At 47.9% G+C, this 20,138-nt stretch overlaps 1 protein-coding gene across 9 annotated transcripts in view; it reads right to left on the bottom strand.

Moving 5' to 3' along the window:
- Positions 1–20,138, bottom strand: part of DNM1 (dynamin 1) — a gene marked incomplete at both ends in the record, with an annotated part of 66,876 nt that overhangs the window by 16,891 nt on the left and 29,847 nt on the right. For 5 of the 9 annotated variants that reach the window (XM_084272490.1, XM_084272488.1, XM_084272489.1 and 2 more), the window contains 7 exons: positions 7,104–7,217; positions 8,481–8,492; positions 9,681–9,732; positions 10,191–10,261; positions 10,445–10,531; positions 18,557–18,695; positions 19,716–19,783. In XM_084272490.1, coding sequence (XP_084128616.1) covers positions 7,104–7,217; positions 8,481–8,492; positions 9,681–9,732; positions 10,191–10,261; positions 10,445–10,531; positions 18,557–18,695; positions 19,716–19,783 — 543 coding nt within the window. Of the gene's footprint in view, positions 1–7,103; positions 7,218–8,480; positions 8,493–9,680; positions 9,733–10,190; positions 10,262–10,444; positions 10,532–15,214; positions 15,354–18,556; positions 18,696–19,715; positions 19,784–20,138 lie in introns of all 9 variants that reach the window. The other 4 variants (XM_084272491.1, XM_084272493.1, XM_084272486.1 and 1 more) reach the window with 2 other exon arrangements.

Here is a 20,138-nt window from a genome sequence, read left to right as displayed (position 1 = left end):
CAAGTAGCTCCTGAAATTCACCAGGCAGCCAGCCAGCCTGACTCAAAGCATTTCCTCCACTCAACTGGACTGTCTCAGCAGCAAGTTGAATTTTCCTACTTTTGGATACATGTGAAACAAGACTGACAGATGCATGTGTGGGCTCCCCTAAGGTTGGGAATTGGCACTTGCAGTACAAGAAAGTAATTGGCATAATTATTAGGTCTCAGTTTGCATTTGGTGCACAAATAAACTAATTAAAGGTTTCCCTGTAGCCGTTATGACAAACACCTTTTGCAGAGACAGGGGTCTGTGGATATGGGAGAAAGAGCACTGCCATTGTTTTAATTGGTGGCCATGTGAAATGAGGAGAAATTCATCTTGCTTAAACCTCTTAATCTCCTTCCCTCCTTGTAAGACAAAGCACTATGTGTAAACAAGTCTGCCCAAGAGATAACTGCAGCTTCAGTCAAACCATTTGTGTTAAACACACACAATGTTTGGGGAACTCCTGTGATAAAGCTACTCAGAGAAAACATAAGCATGGATAATAAGGAATAAATACATGCACACAAGAGGATGATGAAGTCTCCTTATTTATAAGAAATTTGAGCATTTCAGGTTGAATCTCCCCCCTACCCCAAACAAAACATTATCACTTTCAGCTATTCTGATGGGGAATTTCCTTTGCAAAGACAAGGAGCAGAATTAGAGCTGTGATTCTTGCAGGAAGCCCTAATCACCCCACAACATACACACATCTCAAGAGCATCTTTCCAAAACTCAGCCCACCTACATCACTGAACTTTTATCCTCAGAGAAAAACTTACTGGACACTGATCACTGCTCCAAGCTGCAATGCAGCTGTAGTGGCTTGTTTACATCAGAAAGCTGCGCTGGTTTAACTTAAACAACACATCCTAAGATTTTAAGCTGATTTAGTTGAAAAGCTCTGTAGACACCAGGCCTGGGCTCATGTGATTAATCACAACTATTACTGTTGGCTCAGTAAGCTCAGCAGTGGTAATCAACTCACCTGAACAAAAGTGAAGGTTTTTATTTGAAAAACAATAGAGAATGAAATAATGTGCAGATTTCAACATGCAGCAAAGCACAACCCTAGGAAGCCATCAGGGGGGTTATGAGAAAGCACAGGCAGAAACTGAGTATCTTAAGAAAGGGTACAGTGCCCAAAAATCCACCATCATGACCTCGCTGAGGTCACAGCAATGCTCACCAGCCTTTGCAAAGGACAAGCACATGTTTCTTCTACACCTGACCCTGTGCAGGGGCAGGGATGGATCCTACCTGTCCAATCCCCAAGTGTCAGGCTTGCTTTGATGAAGTAAAGTGGAACACACAGAGTGACAAGCCTCTGGGAAAAGGAGAGAGATGGTTACCCTTCCCTGGTGTATGGTTAGAGACAAAGTGGGACTCCTGGGTGTTCATATTTTTGGCCACAAATCTCAACTGTCCACCAGCATGCACATGAGAGAAGGGGATGCTGGAAGGGAGACGTGCAGCATACACAAAGCCCTCTTTATCCCTGCAGCACCAGGAAGAGAGGGAGCAAACCGCACAGGCTAGGGCTAACATCTGGAATCATTACATGGGAGCCAAGCACCACAGAAAGCGACAGCATTCCTCAAGTTTCCAAGCAGGGTAGGGAACCTTCCCTTTCCCCCACGCAACCCCATCCGTCAGCTGGCTCACTTCCTGCCAACCTCCAGCCTTCCCAGCAGCCAGCAAGCTCCTCCCTCGAGTCTAGTTAGCTTTCCACTGCCACGTCAATTGAGGCAGAAGGACAGAAGAGAAGCAAGAAGGGAGGGAGCAAAAACCAGAAGAGGGAGGGAAGCTCAGCAATGCCAGACGTAGTGGGGGGAGAAAAAGAGGGGATGTGGATTGCTCCTGCAGCAGCCAGAGGTGAGCTGCAAAGGCAACTGGCCAAGGCAGGTCAAAGGACCCTTTTGAGGACTTGGAAGCAAAAGCTCCTGTTTGAGCTTTGCTCCGGACCCCAGGCAGAGAGACACAACTGGGCAGAAGATGAGGGCGCATGGGGCCTGGGAATCCTCCACACAGCTCCATGAGGAAGAAAAGGAGTTGAATGAAGCCACAAGTTCTGCACAGCTGGGTGACAGCCAAAGCTTCACATTTCCTTCCCAAACAGCAGTAATTAATTCTTTTTATCCCCCCCCCCCTCTTTCTACATAGGTGCAGCAGACCACCCCAGGTGGCAACCAGGTACCAGCCTGACACCAGCACTGGAAGAGGAAGGAGCCTGGAAGCTCACTCCATATCAGGAACGTGCAGAGAGTAACATTTCTTCTTCCCAGCTGCCAGATGAGGATGTTTCTTCAATCAGGACTTGGACTTTCTTTCACCCCATCTCTGCCCTCAAAACCCCCATCCCAAAAGCAGGGAGGGGGAAAGGACTAATGAGCTGCTGATAGCCGGGAAGCAGATCACAGAGGCTCCACTCCGTCTGCCCAGTGTTCAGACTACCTGTTCAGGACTACGAGATTGTACAGTAGTCTGCACATTGGTTAGGCTGTGCTGGGATACACCACACTGCCGGTGCTGCACGGGGACAGCAACACCTGCATGGCACAGGGACATGCTTGGAAAGGGTGGGCTGCAGGGACAGCTGCATGCAAAATTCACTCACTCCTCAGCCTGGGAGGATGTAACTCTTAGGAGCCATGCTTGATGATCACTTCTCTGCCTGTTTCATCAGCCTACAACCCTCTTATTCCTTCTCCATCTCTCTCATCCCCTTCCTCACTTCTTTCAGCTTCATGCAGTCATCGTGGGGGGTAGCTAGCTTTGGGTAGGGTGGCTTGTGTTTCTCATGCTTAACTTTGCTATAAAATGCAGAGGGCCTGGTGGAGTTCTAACTGCATTGTTTGTTTTGCTACCTGAAGGCAGGATCAAGCACAGAAAGGTACTGGGGGATTTCACAGTGTAAAAAAAATGGTGGTCATTAATGTAAAGAAAAACCCACAATGGATTGAAAGTTGGAAGTTTGGATGCTCTGTGTTTGCTTTGAGGTTTGTCTGCAAAAGAAAGAAGAGAAGCAGTGAGTGAAAGCACAAACAAGGACTGATTAAGATATTATCCATGAGAAAGTAATGCACTTGCACAAAAAAGATTAGTGAATGAATAAATGAAAACAGGTCCACAGAGGATGTGAAGAGAAGGAACATGTTCCTGAGAGCAGTGTGAGAGCAGGAGAGGAAGAGTCTCAGAGCAGACCTGGTCCTATGGTCTTTAAACCAGCTGAATGCAAAAACCTGGTTGCAGCTGGACCCATCACAGCAAGTTTCTGATGACTCATGGGCATCAGAGCAAAACCAAAGCATTTCTACCAGCTGAGCTGGGCCTCAAGGACATGGACTGTTGGGGGGGGCGGTGAGGGGAAAGAGAGGGGGACTACATATGTCTGCACAGGGAACAATTTCAATATTGATTGAGGTATTTATTTTTAAAACTAGAATTGGGAAAAAGACATTGACAGGTACAGAATAAGCAGCTATCCAGTGACTGTCAATAAGGTCACACCTTCCCCAGGACAGTTCACCTTTATACTTCAAGCAAGTAAGAAGGCATAGAGGAAGAACTCAAGCACAACTGCTGCAGCAGGAGTCAACATCATGCTAAAGAAACCCCCTCACACACCTAGAACTACCTAAAAACTGTGCCCAGCCCTCCTGCACACACACAGGATTCAAATGCACTGACACTACATGCAACAAATACTTTCACACAAGCAAATAAGGCCATATCCTTCTCATGCAGCCACCTGTGCTAACAAGCCCAAAATTTCTAGTACATGATTTACCTGAGTGAGGACAGAAGGTCCCATCTGTATTGTACATTCATACAAATTCCCAAAGGAAACAGGAGCTATATCCATCCACCCAGCTGTGCAGACACTCCAGCAGAAACAGTCACCCTTGCTGAGCAGAGTGCAGAGATCTCCTCTAGCAGGCAACAAGCTTTACTAATAGGAGCCCCTGAGCACAGTACTGACTTCATCTTGCCTACAAGGTCCTCATCACCAGCAGCTCTAGCCCAGCTCATAGATCCTCTTTTCCAGCAGGAGGGAAAGCCCTGCAGAGAAGTGAGCACTGTGCATTTCATAGAGGATTCAGGAAGGACTATTTGAATCAGGTTCTTGTGCTGTGTCCACTATGGTGCTCATCAAGCAGTTATGACAGTGTGTTGTGCTGCTGCTCCAGCCCTTGGGACACCTTGGCCTCCCTGAGCAAGGAAATCTCTCTATATTGCCAGAAGACAGAACAGGCTCCTCCCCACCTCTCCCTCCCACTACTGGCTTCTGGCATAATCCCACAGGGTTTAAGAGGTGCAGGTACCTCAGAAGGGTCTCTGGGTCTTGGGAGGCCAGCCTTCTGTGGGGCCGCTCTCCATGGGGCTGGTTTTTGACTCATTGAAAGAAGACAGGAAGAAAAACAGAGGGCCCAGGAGCACACACACATGCTCTTGGCAGCAAGGCAGAATGGGGAGCCAACTTTCCACCCCCGTCTGGCCTGCTCTTTCCTCCCCTCCTATTCACCAGCACACTCCTTCAAGGCCCCTCCAGAGCTTCAACAAACATCTCTCCCTCCTAACATGTAATGCTGGCCCCTTTAAGACATTTAAAGTTTCAGTTCCTTTCTTCAGAGGCAGAGGAAAAACAAGCCAGCACTGCGGAAAGACTGGTATTTTGCTAATGGGGTCCAGATGTCTTCACTCTGCAGACTCTGGGTCCTGGCTTGCAAGTCAGGGCAGGGAGAAGCTGTGCCCCTGGCTCCTCCAGCTCCAGAGGAGCTAGCCTAGTTTTCACCCTGACCCCACTGCACAACTTCTCACCCTGCTCCTTCCCTCATCCTCATCCACAGCTCTGCCACCAGTATTTCCATCCAGACAAGGCAGATTCAGCTCCCTCCTTGTTCCTGCTGGATGGCTGCCAGAGCATAGGGGAACTGGGACAAGAGAGACCACAGAAGTGCAGGGTGGGGCAGGCAGGGTCTGGGAGGAAGGGGGAGGCTTTAAGCAAGGAAAGATCATGGTGTGCAGCCTTTAAAAAGAGCAAACCACATTTTGGAAGCTGTAGAGAACACAAGTCCTTCTGAATTGGTGGAGGAGAGCAGCTCTGGGTCAGACTTGCTGAAATAACAGAGAGGACCATGCACTGCAGACAGCTCTTCAGAACAGAGCCAGCTTCATGCAGGGACTGAGGTTTGGGATGGGAATCCCACACTCAAGACTCTCCAAGCTGCCCCTCAAATGCACCAACTTTTAGCCTATGCAGTCCACATGGAAGTGGCCACCTTTCTCCCTTAAGACAGGGAGTGATCAAGGAACTGAACTTGGGGAGGAAGCAAATAATATGCTTCCCTTTCCCCTCTGCTCCCACTCAGCTGAAGACAAAGGCTCCTTTCTCAGAGGCTGCTCAGACCTCACCAGCACTGGATCTCCTGTCTTTAAGGGACCAAGGCTGGCAGGGAACTGCTTTCATTAGGCAGCTCTACCTCATGCTATGCAGAAGGGAAACACAGCAGACCTCCAGCTGCTATTGACCCCCAAGGCTGCCTTCCTTCAGGAGGGGAGGGAGGTCCAGTCCCCATCCCAGGCAACTGGAATCCATCAGCAGTTTACACATCCCCACTGCAGGCCTCCCCCCCTCCCACTCCCTGGGGCAGAACTGGGAGTTCTTATCATCTCTGTAATACAGATGTAGCAGATGGCTTTGATTAAACTACTTGATGTTTATAGCCACTCGACCTGCATATGTGACCTAGAGGAGAGCGAGGCCTCCCCAAGCAGCTCTGAATACAAAGGGCAGGGGGCTTATAGCAGAGACACACTGATTTAGTGCAAGACATTTCAATGCCTGGCTCTTTAATTAGGAAATTGCCACCTGCTCATCCATAGCAGCACTGCAGCAGTCTCCATGTGGAAAGCAATATTTAGAGGCTGATTCATCACCATATTTGTCATCATTTCCACCTGCTGAGAATGAAACAGGCCCACTGGCAGGGACCAGAGAGGAGGCCAGGCCTAGCTGCAGCTCCCAGGCACGCTGTGGTGCGGCTCAGCACAGCCAAGGGCACAGAGACCACAGTGAGAGGCACAGCAGGGTTTATTTGCAGTCAGAAACCCCAATCAACTCAGAACACATGACTACATCGTACCAGGCATTTTTCATCCCCCAGAACATGGAGTGGGGCTACCACCTTTGATCATGTCCTTACCAAAACCATCCAGCTATTCCTTTTCAAAGTAATCAGAAGAGACAATTATCTACCTTCATCTTGCACAGGCAGCAACACACTGTTGACAATGACAACTTCAGCTGGGACAGTTCTGACTGCTGGTATCATTTCCCACTGAAGCAGAAGTACACCACAGCACAGTGACAGAATTCCTAATATTCAAGGAACTCTACCAGGCAGGTCTGTGTTCCTACCAGTGGTACTCCACACACTGTGCTGGTGATCAGCAGTACTCCAACCATTCACAAGTCAAACAATTTCACAAATACATTAGACTGGCACATTCAGGCTTAGAAACATAGAAAGAGACATCCCTGCTTTGCAGATGTCACAACTGAATCCTGGAGAGGTTAAGTAATTTATTCAAAGTCAGAAGGAGCTGGCATCTGAGCTGCAGCTTCAGCTCCACATCTCCTGTTGCTATGCTCAGAAAGGAGCTAGCTTATTTCTTACTACTAAGAGATGCATGAAAACTGCTGCTATACTGCCCCAGGAAACTCATCCTGGCTGCCCCACAAATACTAAAAAGTCTAAGTGTTAGACTGAACCCATCACAGCTGCTACAAGATGACAAATAAAGGTCAAATTAATTCAAAGGGTCTGTCAAATGTCTGCTGAGTCAGGGTTTTAAGCACAGATGTTACTTACTCCTTGTGCGTCAAAAAAGCCACATTCACATCAATTCAGAAACATTCAGCAGTGCTGAGACCACAGATCCCAGCCCAAGGATTGTTTCAGCCTCTGTCAGCTTGCAGACAGTACTCAGAAGATACATCTGTAATCCCCACTGACCTGAAGGCCTTATCCTCATCAGATACCCAAGTTGCAAGTCAAAGCTGAGCTACTCACCTCATCATCCTTGTACCAGGAGAGGTTCTCTGCTGTCAGGACAAACCAATACTCCTTGGAGCCTCCCTTCATGATCCCAATGTTGTTGATGGTGAGCCAGCCCTTTCGGATGACCTAAGGGGGTGGAAGCAGTGAGCATTAACAAGGGCCTTCAAAGCCTGGCTTTAGGTGACAGAGGAAAGATCAGAGGGTAACCCTACACACAGAGTAGTATGGAAAGACAAGGAACACCGTGCTCTCTGCTGCTGCCAGAAGAGCCCCCCACTCAACTGGCCAGTGAAGGTCTTTGCCTTGAAAGGGCCAGGAATAGTATAAAAAGGACGCAGGAAGGAGCCTGGCAGTGCTGTGCATTATACCCTCTGCCAAGGGGAAAGAGATGCAGCAAGAACTGCATCAAGAGTGCTTCAGACACTGGCACAACCTGCAAGCACCAGATCACAGCAACACACCCAGAAAAGGCCATGCCTAGAGAAAAAAACAGGACACCAGCACACCTTTTGGCACCCTGTGCATGTAGAGTGCTTCACCCAACTCAGGGGTGGGGGGAACCAGTTCAAGAAGAGGTGGGCAAGCAACCCAGAGAGAACTGAGTTTAGTAAAAAGGAGACATTAAGTATAAGAGAACAAAATGGTGCATCTGGAATTAGTACCCTGGACTTCAGCACACCCAGGTATCTGTGTAGTCATACTAATTTACAGCAAAACAGGTTCCTTTAGGTTTAGTGTGTAAAACAGCCAGGCTATTACTCCAGGGAATGCCAGTTCACCCAAGTGCTGGTTTAGAGCCTCACACATGCAGTAATCAAACACAAGGATGCATCTCAGCTTAAAGACATTGGCTTCTATGTGTTTTGCTGCACTGTTAGCACCCAAAACCAACTGCCCACATTAGGTGTGTGCACCCTGTTGTAAGGACATGCTTGCTGAAAGTGACCTGGCAATGAAAAACCACATAACTGCTCTGCAGATTAGCAAGTTGCACTGTGTGAGCAGCCTACCACAGAGGTACACAATCCTTTTGTGAATTCACCCTATGGAGGTAAACACAGGAGCTTTGGATCTTCATCTCATGACTACTGTTAAGCTCGATAGCCCTGTTCTCTCTGTGAACAGGAGGGGGCAGTGAAACAGAACCACACATCCTTGGATTGCTGCTTTTTATCTCCACCCACTCACAAGATGTACCAGCAGAGTTCTGAGTTTTTCCTCAAAGCACTACCTTTCCACCTCATTTCTGCTTCACCTGTGTCTAGTGCCAGCTGCCCTCCTCTCCCCATTCAGCAGCAGAGGGAATAATTTGTCTGTGCACTGTTCTTGCCTTCCCAGATGCAACATTAATGTTCATTAGCACACCCTGCTGAGTGGCCTTCTACTCACCAGGATCTCATCCTGCAAAGGGGAACCATAGCAACAGCAGCAGAGCAGAGAGCAGGAGAGGAGCAAAGAGAGGAGAGATTGTTACTAGGAAAGCTGGAGCAGGAGAAGAGAGGCTCAAAAATAAAATAAATTGGAAGCTGGTACCATTTTTTTTTTACCTTAGGTGTTAACAAAAGCAAACCCCATCCCAAAATAAAGCTGCTAACAGGAAAGCCAAAGCGCTTTACAGGCAGATCCAGAGTTTGCCCTTTGCACTCTTTTACATTCAGCTCTTCTGTAAGGTGTACTGCAGAGGATGGGGTTCCCACAGCTGCTCCAAGATCCCATGAAACGGATGGTTGGCCAGCCCAACCTGCTGACCTACCTGCCTCCCACCAGCACTGAAACAGTCTGCATGCTTGTGTGCAGGGAAAGGTGGTCAAACATGTTATAGAGAGGATAGATGACAGGAGGGAACATCTTTTAAAGATGAAGCAAAAGCATTTGCTTCCATTCTCTATGAAGCTGCTTGTAGGGCTTCGTTTCTGTAAGATCTTCTAGCCTAAACAGCCTTGCCATGTCCCCAGCAAGTCTGGGAGAGGGTGTTATCAGCCCCTTTTAATCATATGTACACTCCTTTCAGTTCCTGAAGGATTAAGGGAACTCTTCCACTGTTGCCTTCTCCCATGGCTGTGTTCTCAAGCCCAGTGCAACCATGGCTATAAATCACACTTTGTGTCCCTGTACAGGGCTTTAAGTATTTCCCATGAAGTTTTCCAAAAAGAGTCCATGAACTCTCTTGAAATCCCTTTCCAGAAAGCAGATACCACTGATGGGAAAGACAACTGGAAAACACAATTCTGTGCTGTAACAGTTCAGATCTAGTGTTCTGCAACCCTCCTCAGGAGTTTGCACAGCTTGTGAAGAGACTAAAACAGGGATTTACACATTAATAGGGATCTCTACTAGAAAAGCAAGACCAGATCCTGATTACCAAGTATCCATTTACTGCTCACTTTCCCCTCCATTGCTACTACATGCTCAGTTCTTTCTGACTGCAGTGGGCCTAAAACACTATCCTCCAGGTATAAACAGAGTTTGATGAGTACAAAAACAAAGTTGGAGCACTGCTGCATCCAGCCCAGCACTTATCCACCTGGTGGCTTCCAGGTAGCAAACATATCCTTCTTGCAGCAGTGAAGGAGATGGAACTTGGCCTACCTGGTTGCCAGCTGCCTTCTTCTTGCTCATCTGGCTGCTCCTCTGCTGAGCACTGCAAACAACAGCAGAGACATTCAAAACCCCTCAGACTCTTCTTGATCATCTGAGTCCTGCTCCCATCAGACAGCTGTTACAGTGAGTTTGTGTCCCTCACACTGGCTTGCAAGCCTTGATAACCCAACCTATTTCCACCTGCACTCTGAGCTTAGTCTACTCAACTTCTCACTCCCACCTGAACATCACCTGGGTCATTAAACCTCCACAGCTTCTGCTTTCCCCCCCAACACTACTGTAATACTCTTAACTCCCCCCTTCTATGCATCCCTATTCTCCTCCCCAGCTTTGCAATATGGAACCAGTGAAAACCAAGCAATATTGAGAGCTGAGTCACACTTTGGGACCACAGCATCTGCACTGGGGCCTTTGCAACCCATTTACTGGAGCAGTTATAGGACAGAGCCACACAAGACACATGCAGAGAAGGGGAGGCAATAGAATGCAGATGCTTACTTGGCAAAGCCAATGAAATCCTCATGGTTTGTGTTCATGTAGGCCAGCTCGATGTCTATTAGAAGCATGACCTGCCAAACAGAGCAAGACAGACATTAGTGACCAACACTGCTAATAGTCAGGGCAGACACTGCTCATCTGAGGAGCCCTCTGCAGCCAGACACCCCCTGGCTCAGGTCCCTCTAGCCTAGAATGGCCCTTCAAAGGTGTCCCCACCCGATCTCCCCCTTTACACCCAACTCCCAGTCCCCTACCTGGTCTTTGGTCCTGCCTTCCCTCTCTCGGATGTGAGTAGTGACAATCCTCTCCATCTCCTCACGCAGATGAGGGTACTGGCTGAGCTGCAGGAGAGAGGAAACACGTGCACATGGGAAAGGGAGGTACAAAGGGGGAGCAGCCCCCCACATGTATGCATGCATACATACATACACCCTGAAATCAGGTATTTTCAAGGGAAGTTCTAGAAAGCTGGACTTGCAGACAGATGTTTTCCAAGTTCCTTGGAAGTATGCTGGGGGCACAATTCATTTCCTATTGTTTTGGGCTGCAGAGAAGAGCCCTTTACACTCTTGCAGCAACCTTTCTGCCTCACCAGAGGCCTGTTCCCAACTCACCACATTCTTCCTGGCACAAGGCTCTTGACAAAACCCTGATGTAAATACCCAGCTTACTTCTGGTTGGGTTGTTCCCATTAAAGTGAGCAATTTCTCTAGAAGTTCAGCATCACATTATAGCAGGTGAAATAGGTGAACAGTCTGTAGCTACAACCTGCTAAATCCTACAAGAAGCCTCCCTAGGAGGTGCAGTGGATTTCAGTCCCCATTTGCTGAGGCCCTAAGTGAAAGCACCTGGCCCTCACCATCAACATCTGCAAGCAAAGAGGGAGGGCCTGACCAACTCAAGATTGAGAAAGAAGCACTGCTGTGGGCATCCAGCTGCTTCTACCTGCTCTCCACCTGTGCTGGGAGAGGGTTACATAGCTACTGACTTTATTTGCATCATACCTACTACACCACATATCTGCCACATCACCAAGGAGGGAATCCTCTCTTGCCCAGATGCAAAAGTAGGACTATTAGCTGTGCTTCAGAAGAATGTTTACAGAGGCCATATGAGAAACCTTCAAAAATCAACACCCTTAAAGCTCTCTGGGTTTCACATAGCACCTATCTGCCCGAATCCCTAAGCCTGCAGTAACTTCAGCAGCACTAACTGTATGCTTCTCAGGTCAGGCCCAGACCAAAGGAAATTAACCCTCCAGACACAGGATTAGCCCTTTCTTCCCTGCTTCACCCATCCCCAGTGAAACAGGCTCCTTTTTAAAAAAATCACCTCCAATTTGACTATAATGTCAAGCAGCATTTTCTAGTATCAGCCTTTTATATACCCCCAGGTGGGTGTGTATAAAGAAAATCTCATCCCTTTTGTTCCTCTAAGTTAGATGAGAGCTTCTTCAGCTGGTTTGGCCTTGTGTTGGGTAAACATCAGCAATTATAACATGCTAGAAGGAACTGCCTCAAAGCCTGCAGCATCACCACTGGAAGCCAGGGCCCACACTAAGGGGCAACAACACCCCTAACACCTGACAAGTAGTCTCAAACCCTTTCAGCACCCTTGCACTCAAGCAAGCTGCAGTAGCCTGGAAGTGAAATTGAGGGTTAGCTTTGACACTGCCCCTTTTGAACATCAGGGACCTACAGAGACAGGAAAAAACAAGTGGAATTCACATTGCCTGTCACCACTTTGTCTTGAAAGCACAAACTGTGTGTTCTCCATGATCTTTATGGTTCAGGCAGCTGGTTGCTTCAGAGACACACAGGCAAAGCTTCCTGTTTCCTTTGGGGGGTTGGCAAAGGATAGATGGGCAAGTTATGTCAAATAGAAAAACAGGAAGTTGGAAAACCTCTAAGCAAGTCTCAGCTTCTTTGCTTCAAATTAAAAAAAGCCACCCCAACACTCAAAATATATCAAACCTCCCCCACCCCACCCAGTCCAAATGCACACAGAGTGCAAAACATGTTGTGATTTATTCAGAACCCAGGTCATCCAGCAACATTCATGTGCAAAATTAAATTGAGAGCATCAATCCCCATGCAGAAGCTTCCAACCCCAAGCATGCACAGGAGAAGCAAGGGTGGGCAAGGAAAGAGGACACAGACAAGCCACCAGATGCCACACCACAGGAGACATGCAATAGGGCATAGAGGGGCAAGGAGTTATCACCAGCAGTACAGACAGCACCCAGAAATGCCATGACTCTGAAAGACAGGAGAGCAGGCGACCCTTCAAGGGGTTAAGTCTGTCAGCCTGGGATCATGTCCCAGCTCAAGTGGGTTTTCACTCCTGTTTTAGCTGCATTTGCCTGTTTAATCAAACTACAAGCTTACATCCCTCTTTCAAACCCAATTTGTCCCAATGTTCCTTAGTCCCCCTCTTTGCAGATTCCAGGAGTCCTTGCCAGTACACCAAAGATCAACCTTTAACTGAAGGGTTGCTGACTTGCAAGACCTTCCTGCACTTGAGATGCTGCAGTGCAGTCTGGCACAGAAGGTTCCTGCTTTGAGGAAGAAACTAGCTAGAACATCATCCTTCTAAGTGTAAGGGCTTACATGCTTACACCAGCTTTCTGCTGATTCTGGAGCTATTGTCCATCTAAGCAACTGGAAGCAGCTCAGAATCAGGCCAGAGAACAGCTGTTAGTGGCTACCTTCTCTTCAGCCCTCAACTTTGTCTAACAGTCAAGACATAGTCAAGTGCAAATTTCTTTTCATCCAGGAAAGCTGTATTCTGTAGACAACAGATGGGTTTGCTGCCTTCTGTGTTCTTTATTGCCAGTCTCATATTATTCCATCTATACAGCTTTATCAACCACACGTACAAAGATTTCTTCACCAGCTAGGGTGAAATGAAATAATTGTGACAGCACACAAACAGTAACACACAATAGTTCAGGACAGCAACAAACCAAGGCTACAGGACTGTTCAGCTAATTCAGGAGGCGTTAGCCCAAGTGGTTTTCCTTTCAAGAAGCCTTGCAGGACTTCTAATGAGTTTTTAATCATCTGTTTTTATCATCTGAAAGGCAGCATCAGTCCACAACACAGCAGGCTGGGTATTACCTTACAATTAGCATCAGTCCTAAAGTAGCCTTTTCCAGATGCCTCCCCTAGCAGCACATGCTCTTGTCCACATCAAGCAGTTATGGCTATAACATGCAAGATAAATATTGTAAATTAGCTAATGTCCCTGTGCTGTTACTTTATGCCACCAGAACCCACCTCAGGCTGGCTGCTATCCTAAAGTGGTCTATGGCAGTTTCCTTCCCCTCTTTCAGAGGGAGATCCAGGCAAGATTAACCTCACTACATGTAGACATTTGACTTTAAGCACTATCAAACCCTTCCTTGTATTTCTCAGTGCTACTGCTGCATATTTTAATTCAGGCAGTTATTTTGCATCTTTAACATCTGCCTCCCTGGCCCCTCCAGCTTTTATTACAGCTACTGGTCTGCTACACAGTGCCACTGCTGCCATCACCTTCCTTACAGAATTATTTTGGTTACATCACTTCGACATCCTCACAGGGTCCTCCACCAATCACAGATTAAAACCCACACTGCAACTGGGTATTCAGCCACTCTAACAACTGGATTTCTCTCCAATAGAAAAACTGGAATTCAACACCCTTGGGGGTTTCCTAATCCTCCTCCCTCCCCACCCTGGGCAGCCATCTCCAGCCAGATAGAGAAAACAGTGTGAGCAATTCAACCCATCAGAGTAAACCTGCAAGAGAAACAGGCTGGAGAGGAGTGACACTCTGCCTCACCATTCAGCCTCCAGTCTGACAACAGCAGGACTCTGCAACAAGTAGACTGGGCAGAGCTCAGGGCACAAAGATGTCTCTAACAGAGGTGGAAGCAAACTCTGCATTCCTAAGTACAACCAGACCTTATTAGCTCAGCTCTCTGTCACTCTGAACTTAAACTCTTCATCTTCCCTTCCTCCCCAGCGCAGGGGTACACATTGGAGTCTGGCTGTAATCCTGGAAGAAGGGAATTTCGGTTTCCAAATCCTAAAATAACCCATCAAATAGCCCTTTCCAACAGAGTTTCCAGAACATACTTCTGTTGTGCCACAGACACGTTCCTGGCCCCTCTCTGGTGAGTTTAACATCAATTGCCACAGCTGCCTTTTTTTATTTAAGGCGGCATGTGGTGCCCCCTCCTGGAGAAGCCATCCTGGGAAACAATCCCACTCCTGCCCCGGCCTCTGAGCAGCACCTGACACCTTCCTTGTCACCCAGGGCACTTGGCCTCTCCACCTGCAGCTGCCCTCTGCTAGCCCAAGGCTTCACACCATGCACTGCCTCCCACTGAGCACAGTCCATGGAGCAAGAGAGTGATGCAGAGGGTGCAGCACCTAGAGAAACTCCCCCCACAAGCCTTTGGGGACAGTAATCTTCTATTAACTCTGAATCTCTCTTGCAGAACATCTCACACCTCAAGCTTTCGATCAACTCTTTATATGTTGCTGCATGAAATACCTCTATGGACAAGATGAAACCTGCAGACCACTCATGCTGTGTGGATGTGAATTCTTTTTCTGACTTAGCTTTCCAGGGTACCCTGATATTTTAAGGGTATCCCAGGAAAAAAACCCACCAAACAAGTAAGAGTTTCCAGATGCACAGGCAGTAGCACAGCAAACAGGGCTTGCAAAGGGTTTGATCCACACCAAGGTGAATGCCACCGAGCCAGATGGAAGAAAAGGGTACACTAGAGTAATCCACTGGATCCCAGCTCACTGCTCAGCTAGAGCCCATCAGCAGAGACCCACACTTGTCTTGACCTGCTTTTAAACTGCTCTTACACCTGCAGGTTACTGCTCTCCTTTAGATACATCTTCACATCCTTTTTTTCCTCCCTAGGTTTGCTGGAGTTCCTGGTGTGTGTGTGAGGAAGCAGCGTGGAAGCGTGTGGGAAGGGGGCAGGTGGTGACCTTTCTTTGGGTTTTTGGAGTCTTTACCTTTTCGCTACACTTTCTGATGGTGGATGTGAGCTCACTCACTACCATATCCACACACTTCAGACTCGGCTCCTTCAACTTCTGCACCTGCTTTTTCACTATGGCTTCAAAAGCGAGGTCAGGCGTGAAGAGACCCGTTCTGCATGGCAGGGGCAGGGTGGGAGGAAGCAACGAGGAAGAAGAGAGCGAAGCAGAGAGAGAGAGAGAGAGCAGGAAGGAGGAGGAAAGAGAAGGAAAAGGGGAAAGAGAGAAAACACAAGGCAAAATGAGAAGTGAGATTTTTTTTGGTTCATTCCATTAGTTTACTGAACCAGGTGAGCATTGCTATGGGGCCTGTGCACTGCCAAGTATCAGGAGAGTCTACAGGCAAGTGGAAGTGGCAAAAGGGAATGAGGTGGGAGCAGCAGGGCCAGTGAAATGATGAGCTGTCAGGAGATGAATGGATGGAACCCCCCCAGGGATCAAGTGATCTTCTCCTGAAGGAAAGCTTCTTTGGATTTTAAGACAAAGATGCTTACCACAGTGAGCCACTGCCTCTCTTCCTAGATGCTCAGCATGTGTCACCTCCCTCAGTCTCAGGCATTCCCCTTTCCCACCACAGTTCTCTCCTCATGTTCACCTTATTCCAGCTGCAGGAAAGCTGAACAGGAGCCAAGCTAAAATCTGCCAGGGTCTCACCTGCATTTTGTTTTGGCAGAACTAAACTGAATTCATGTCAGTTACAGGGATTCAGACAAACTGCTCCACTAATGGAGCATATTTTCTCACTCACCTTCCCTACAACATTCACTTCCTCAGTAAGAGCAGCTGTACCTGGTATTTAGGGAAATGCCAATGTCCTACAGGGCATACACAGCTATACAAGGCATCCATTCTGCCCAGCTAACCTGGAGCATCACATCCAATACAGGCCTGCTGAGGTTTATCCAGAAGCATTATTTGCCCCTGATGCTATCTAAGTAGCCTACATTCTCAGTGGGTCCACTATGAAAAAGGCAGGAAATCCACAGAGACTGAAGTAACTAAAGTATAGCCAAAATTAATCCAATTCAAGACCACTGGGCCCAAAGGCATTTTCAGCATCTCCTCAGAGCTTCTACCAGGACACTTCGCTATGCAATCTCAGTTACTTCTTTTAGCACAGGGCATGACTGCTTTGCAAGTACTTCCATGGGGACAACATTCCCTTGCCATGGGAAGGGGATGCTGCCTTTCTAAAGGTACAGTTCATAGTCAAACCTGGGGAGCCTACAGCTAACCACCAATCCACCACCTTATTTAAGTCGAGTATCTCCCCCTTCACCTCATTTTCCCCATCTCCATGGATAGCACCTGCAAAAGCCCAAGCCACACTAGTATTAAAACATTCCTCAGCCTGCTTTACATGACCCACAGTTAGTCTACCTTTCAAGCAGCAAGAGTTGGAATATGTTACAGGATTCAGCTTTACCAAAGGGTCTCAAGGTGCCAGCACCACCCCTTTTAAGCAAAGCAAGGGCATTTCCAAAGTTCACCTCCTGTGACTCAGCAGCAGTTTCCAACTAATCCAGTTGCCCTGTTAAGCTCAATATACACTGTTGTTTCCCCCCCAAACTTGGGGGAACCCTCCAAAAGAAAAAAAAAAATTAAAAAGCAGTTCCTTCTAGTACCTGATTATCACCTGCATGACAATATTTTGTTTCTTCAGCTGGAAAGTTGTAGCCATGGCTACTACAGCACACAGAGCAACTGGCCCTGAAGTCAACCATCCAATTCATAGCAGTAGGGTCTATGCTAAAATTGAATGCTTTAATCTTGAATCTGTGACATTGCCCCCATCCCTGTGTTCTCTTTTCATCCCTGATTTCCCACCCTGCTGTACCCACCACCTGATCACTTGAACCTGCTGCTGTCAGAACAGATGGTCTGTTCTGAAATCATCACTAAGGAAAGAAACAAAAGAAAGCAATGAAGGAAGAAGTGAGAAATGGAGGAAGGATGCAGAGAAACAGAATGATTGGGAGATTTTGAATAGCAACTGATGGATGGAGAACAAAACAAGAGAAGCTTCAGAGGGCATGAAAAAGGAGGGCCCTTCTGATCCAGCTAAGCAGGCGACTCTGGATACTTGGCAGCCCGAGGGCCTGTGCTTACCTGTCGCCAGGCTCTAATGGCAATTTTCTGGGTGCTCCCCACAGTCACACACCCCAAGAGAGGACAGCAGGACAGAAAAAGGAAGCTCCTCCAGCACTCTAGAAACCTGAGCATTTTTTCCTTGCATCCACTTTACTTCCCCAGTCTGTCTTGGGGGGAAAGACATATGCCTGCATGCCTGAGCCCTTCTGTAGAGGCTCTTGGCCCTAAGGACCAGGCATTTCTGCAAGCCATGGCAAGTCTCACTTGGGCACCTTTCCCCACCCTTGCAGAGACAAGTGTCAAGACTCCTCAGACATCTCTTGTGATCCCATTTACCTGCACCTGAAAAGCCAGTGGCGATTCCAGTCTCCAGGGAGCACACCACCATCCTAACTGAGGTGTCTTCTCACCAGCACCTAGCCCTGCCTGAAGCAGCAAGCCATGGCTGAGAGGAATGGCTCAAGTCATCTGTCTTGCTGACTTCCATCCCCAGCAACAAAAGCTGCCATATCCAAAGAGCAGAATCAGGCAGCTTCTCTCCCTTAAACCCGACAAATAGTGGTACAGACACCAAAGACCAAACCCTGAAGCCCCCTCTGTGAGAGCAGGACAACTCCAGAGCTTGATGGACATTTTTGACTTGCTTCTTCTCAGCCATGTGCTGCTCTTCCAGAACAGGATATGGACCAAGCCAACCAAAACCCAAGCCAAACACCACAGGAAATTTCCCTGCAATACAGCCCACAGCTGTAACTGCTGCAGGTGCTCAAGTTCAGCCCCATACACTCCCCCAGCAGCACCCAAAGGCAAATTTGGGATTAACCCTCCTAGTTCGAGGAGGGGACAAAATTTAAAACCCAGTTTCTGGCTTGGAAAATAACCCCAGATACTTAAATTTAAAAGTCAAATGTGGCCACATAAGAAATACCCTTGGGTTTAGAAGGGATTGGGAGGCATGCTAGAAAGGGGTGGCAAGGACATCTCCAGCACCCTTCAGCTGTAAAATCTTCAGGAATCAGGGCCATGACCCATGTTCCATAGCACTTCCCCTCCTGTTTGGCTTGTTGGCTGGATTGGCCCATGCTGGTACCGCTCAGGTCTAGTCATGCTGAGGAGGTGGTTAGAAACACTGAGTGTGGCTGCAGGCAAGTCCCTGCCCAGGTCACAATGCTGCACTGCAGCCAGCGAGCGGGTGGAAGGTGCCAGCTCCATGCTGCCTCTGGTTACCTTCTTGGTGCACTGTCTAACGGTATTGATTAACTCCGAAATGACCATGTCCACGCATTTCAGGCAAGGTTCCTTAATCTTCTTCACCTGCTTTTTCACAATGGTCTCAAAGGCCATGTCAGGTGTGAAGAGACCGGTTCTGAACACCCAGGGTGGGGGGTGAGACAAGGCAGGAGGGGGAGAAGGGGCAAGGAGAATGTCACAGCGTTACACACACATCTTGGAGCAGGCACCGTCATCACTGAAACCTGGCATGTGGGGATGGGAAGTGGCACGTCCTGTGGACAAGCCCTGACTGGAGTCCATGGAAAAGAGGGGATGCTTGGCACCTCCCAGGAAGGAGGTGCTGAGGGCAAAGTGAATCTGAGCTGGACAGCCACAGCCAGGCCACCATTTCACCTCAACCACCAGGCCTGAGGGTGGCAGGAGCTGACTCCTCCACAGCATCTTTGACCTCAGAGTTGTGCAGCTGATGGGAGGCCTTTTCTGAAAGATTTCCTTAATCATTAGGACACTCATGTTTAATATTCTTATCAAGCTCAGCTAGTGACTGAGCAAGAGAACCAAATGAAAGCAAATCTAGGTCAGTATTTGTTCACATCCCAGTGTGCAGTAGGGGCTGTGACAGACACAAGGCCCTGCTCACCTTCCCAGGAGCAGGACAGCTCAGGGTCTCAGGCCTGTGCTGACAGACAGTCTCTACTGAGGGCAACAAGCTGGGATCCTGGTGAAGGGAGGCCAGTGCTCCCTCAGATCTCTTGTGGAGGAAGCGTTCAGTACCAACAACTGTTTTTAACAACTAACTGTTGGTTAGTACAGAGGCAGAAAGTGAAAAACCAATGTTTTAGTTTTAACCAAATGAAGGAATAGTGTGGGCTTGCATCCTTCTTCTATCCTTTATGTCAAGGCAAGGAGAGAGTGTGTCTAGTCACCACAGCAGTTTTACCTTTTAGGCTTCTGCAGTGCTCATGTGGGAAGAGAATGCAAACTGTCTTGATTATCCCTACTCCCAAATTAAAGCCACCAGGGTGGTCCAAGGAGGATATTCCTCCCCTTTGGCTGACCTACCGTACCTCTGAAGTCTTCAACTCCATTTGGAAGGTCTAGAGGTATTTACAAGGCTATGCAGCCAGTGGTCTGCTTAGTGCATGATACGTGCCTGATACCATGGATGTTCTTGATGGCATAGCTGATCTCCCGCCGCAGCTCCTTCTCATCAAACTCCATCTGCACCAAGAAAGATTTTTTATCAGACACTGTCTGACACTTATTTGCACAACCCCAGGACACACAACAGTATGCTTCCCAGAGGAAAGGTCCCACATCATGCAACAGATGATGTATTAGCCCAAGTATTGGATTCAGAGTCCACCCATAAAGGTCCTTTTGCCAATGCAGACATCCTGGAAATACAAATAGCTAAGGGCCTAATTTTACAGATGCCATGCCCCAGCAGTTCCCAAGGAGCTTCTTTAAGAAGCAATAGGACTGAGGTGCTAGATTGTTTTCAAAAACAAACTGTTCAGTCTCAACATTTAGCTTGAGGCCTTAGCAGATGATTTTTCAATGACTACCACAAATA

The sequence above is a fragment of the Gallinula chloropus genome, assembly GCF_964237585.1.
Source record: "Gallinula chloropus genome assembly, chromosome: 18".
Taxonomy (NCBI): domain Eukaryota; kingdom Metazoa; phylum Chordata; class Aves; order Gruiformes; family Rallidae; genus Gallinula; species Gallinula chloropus.
This window is presented reverse-complemented; position numbering and strand designations above follow the sequence as displayed.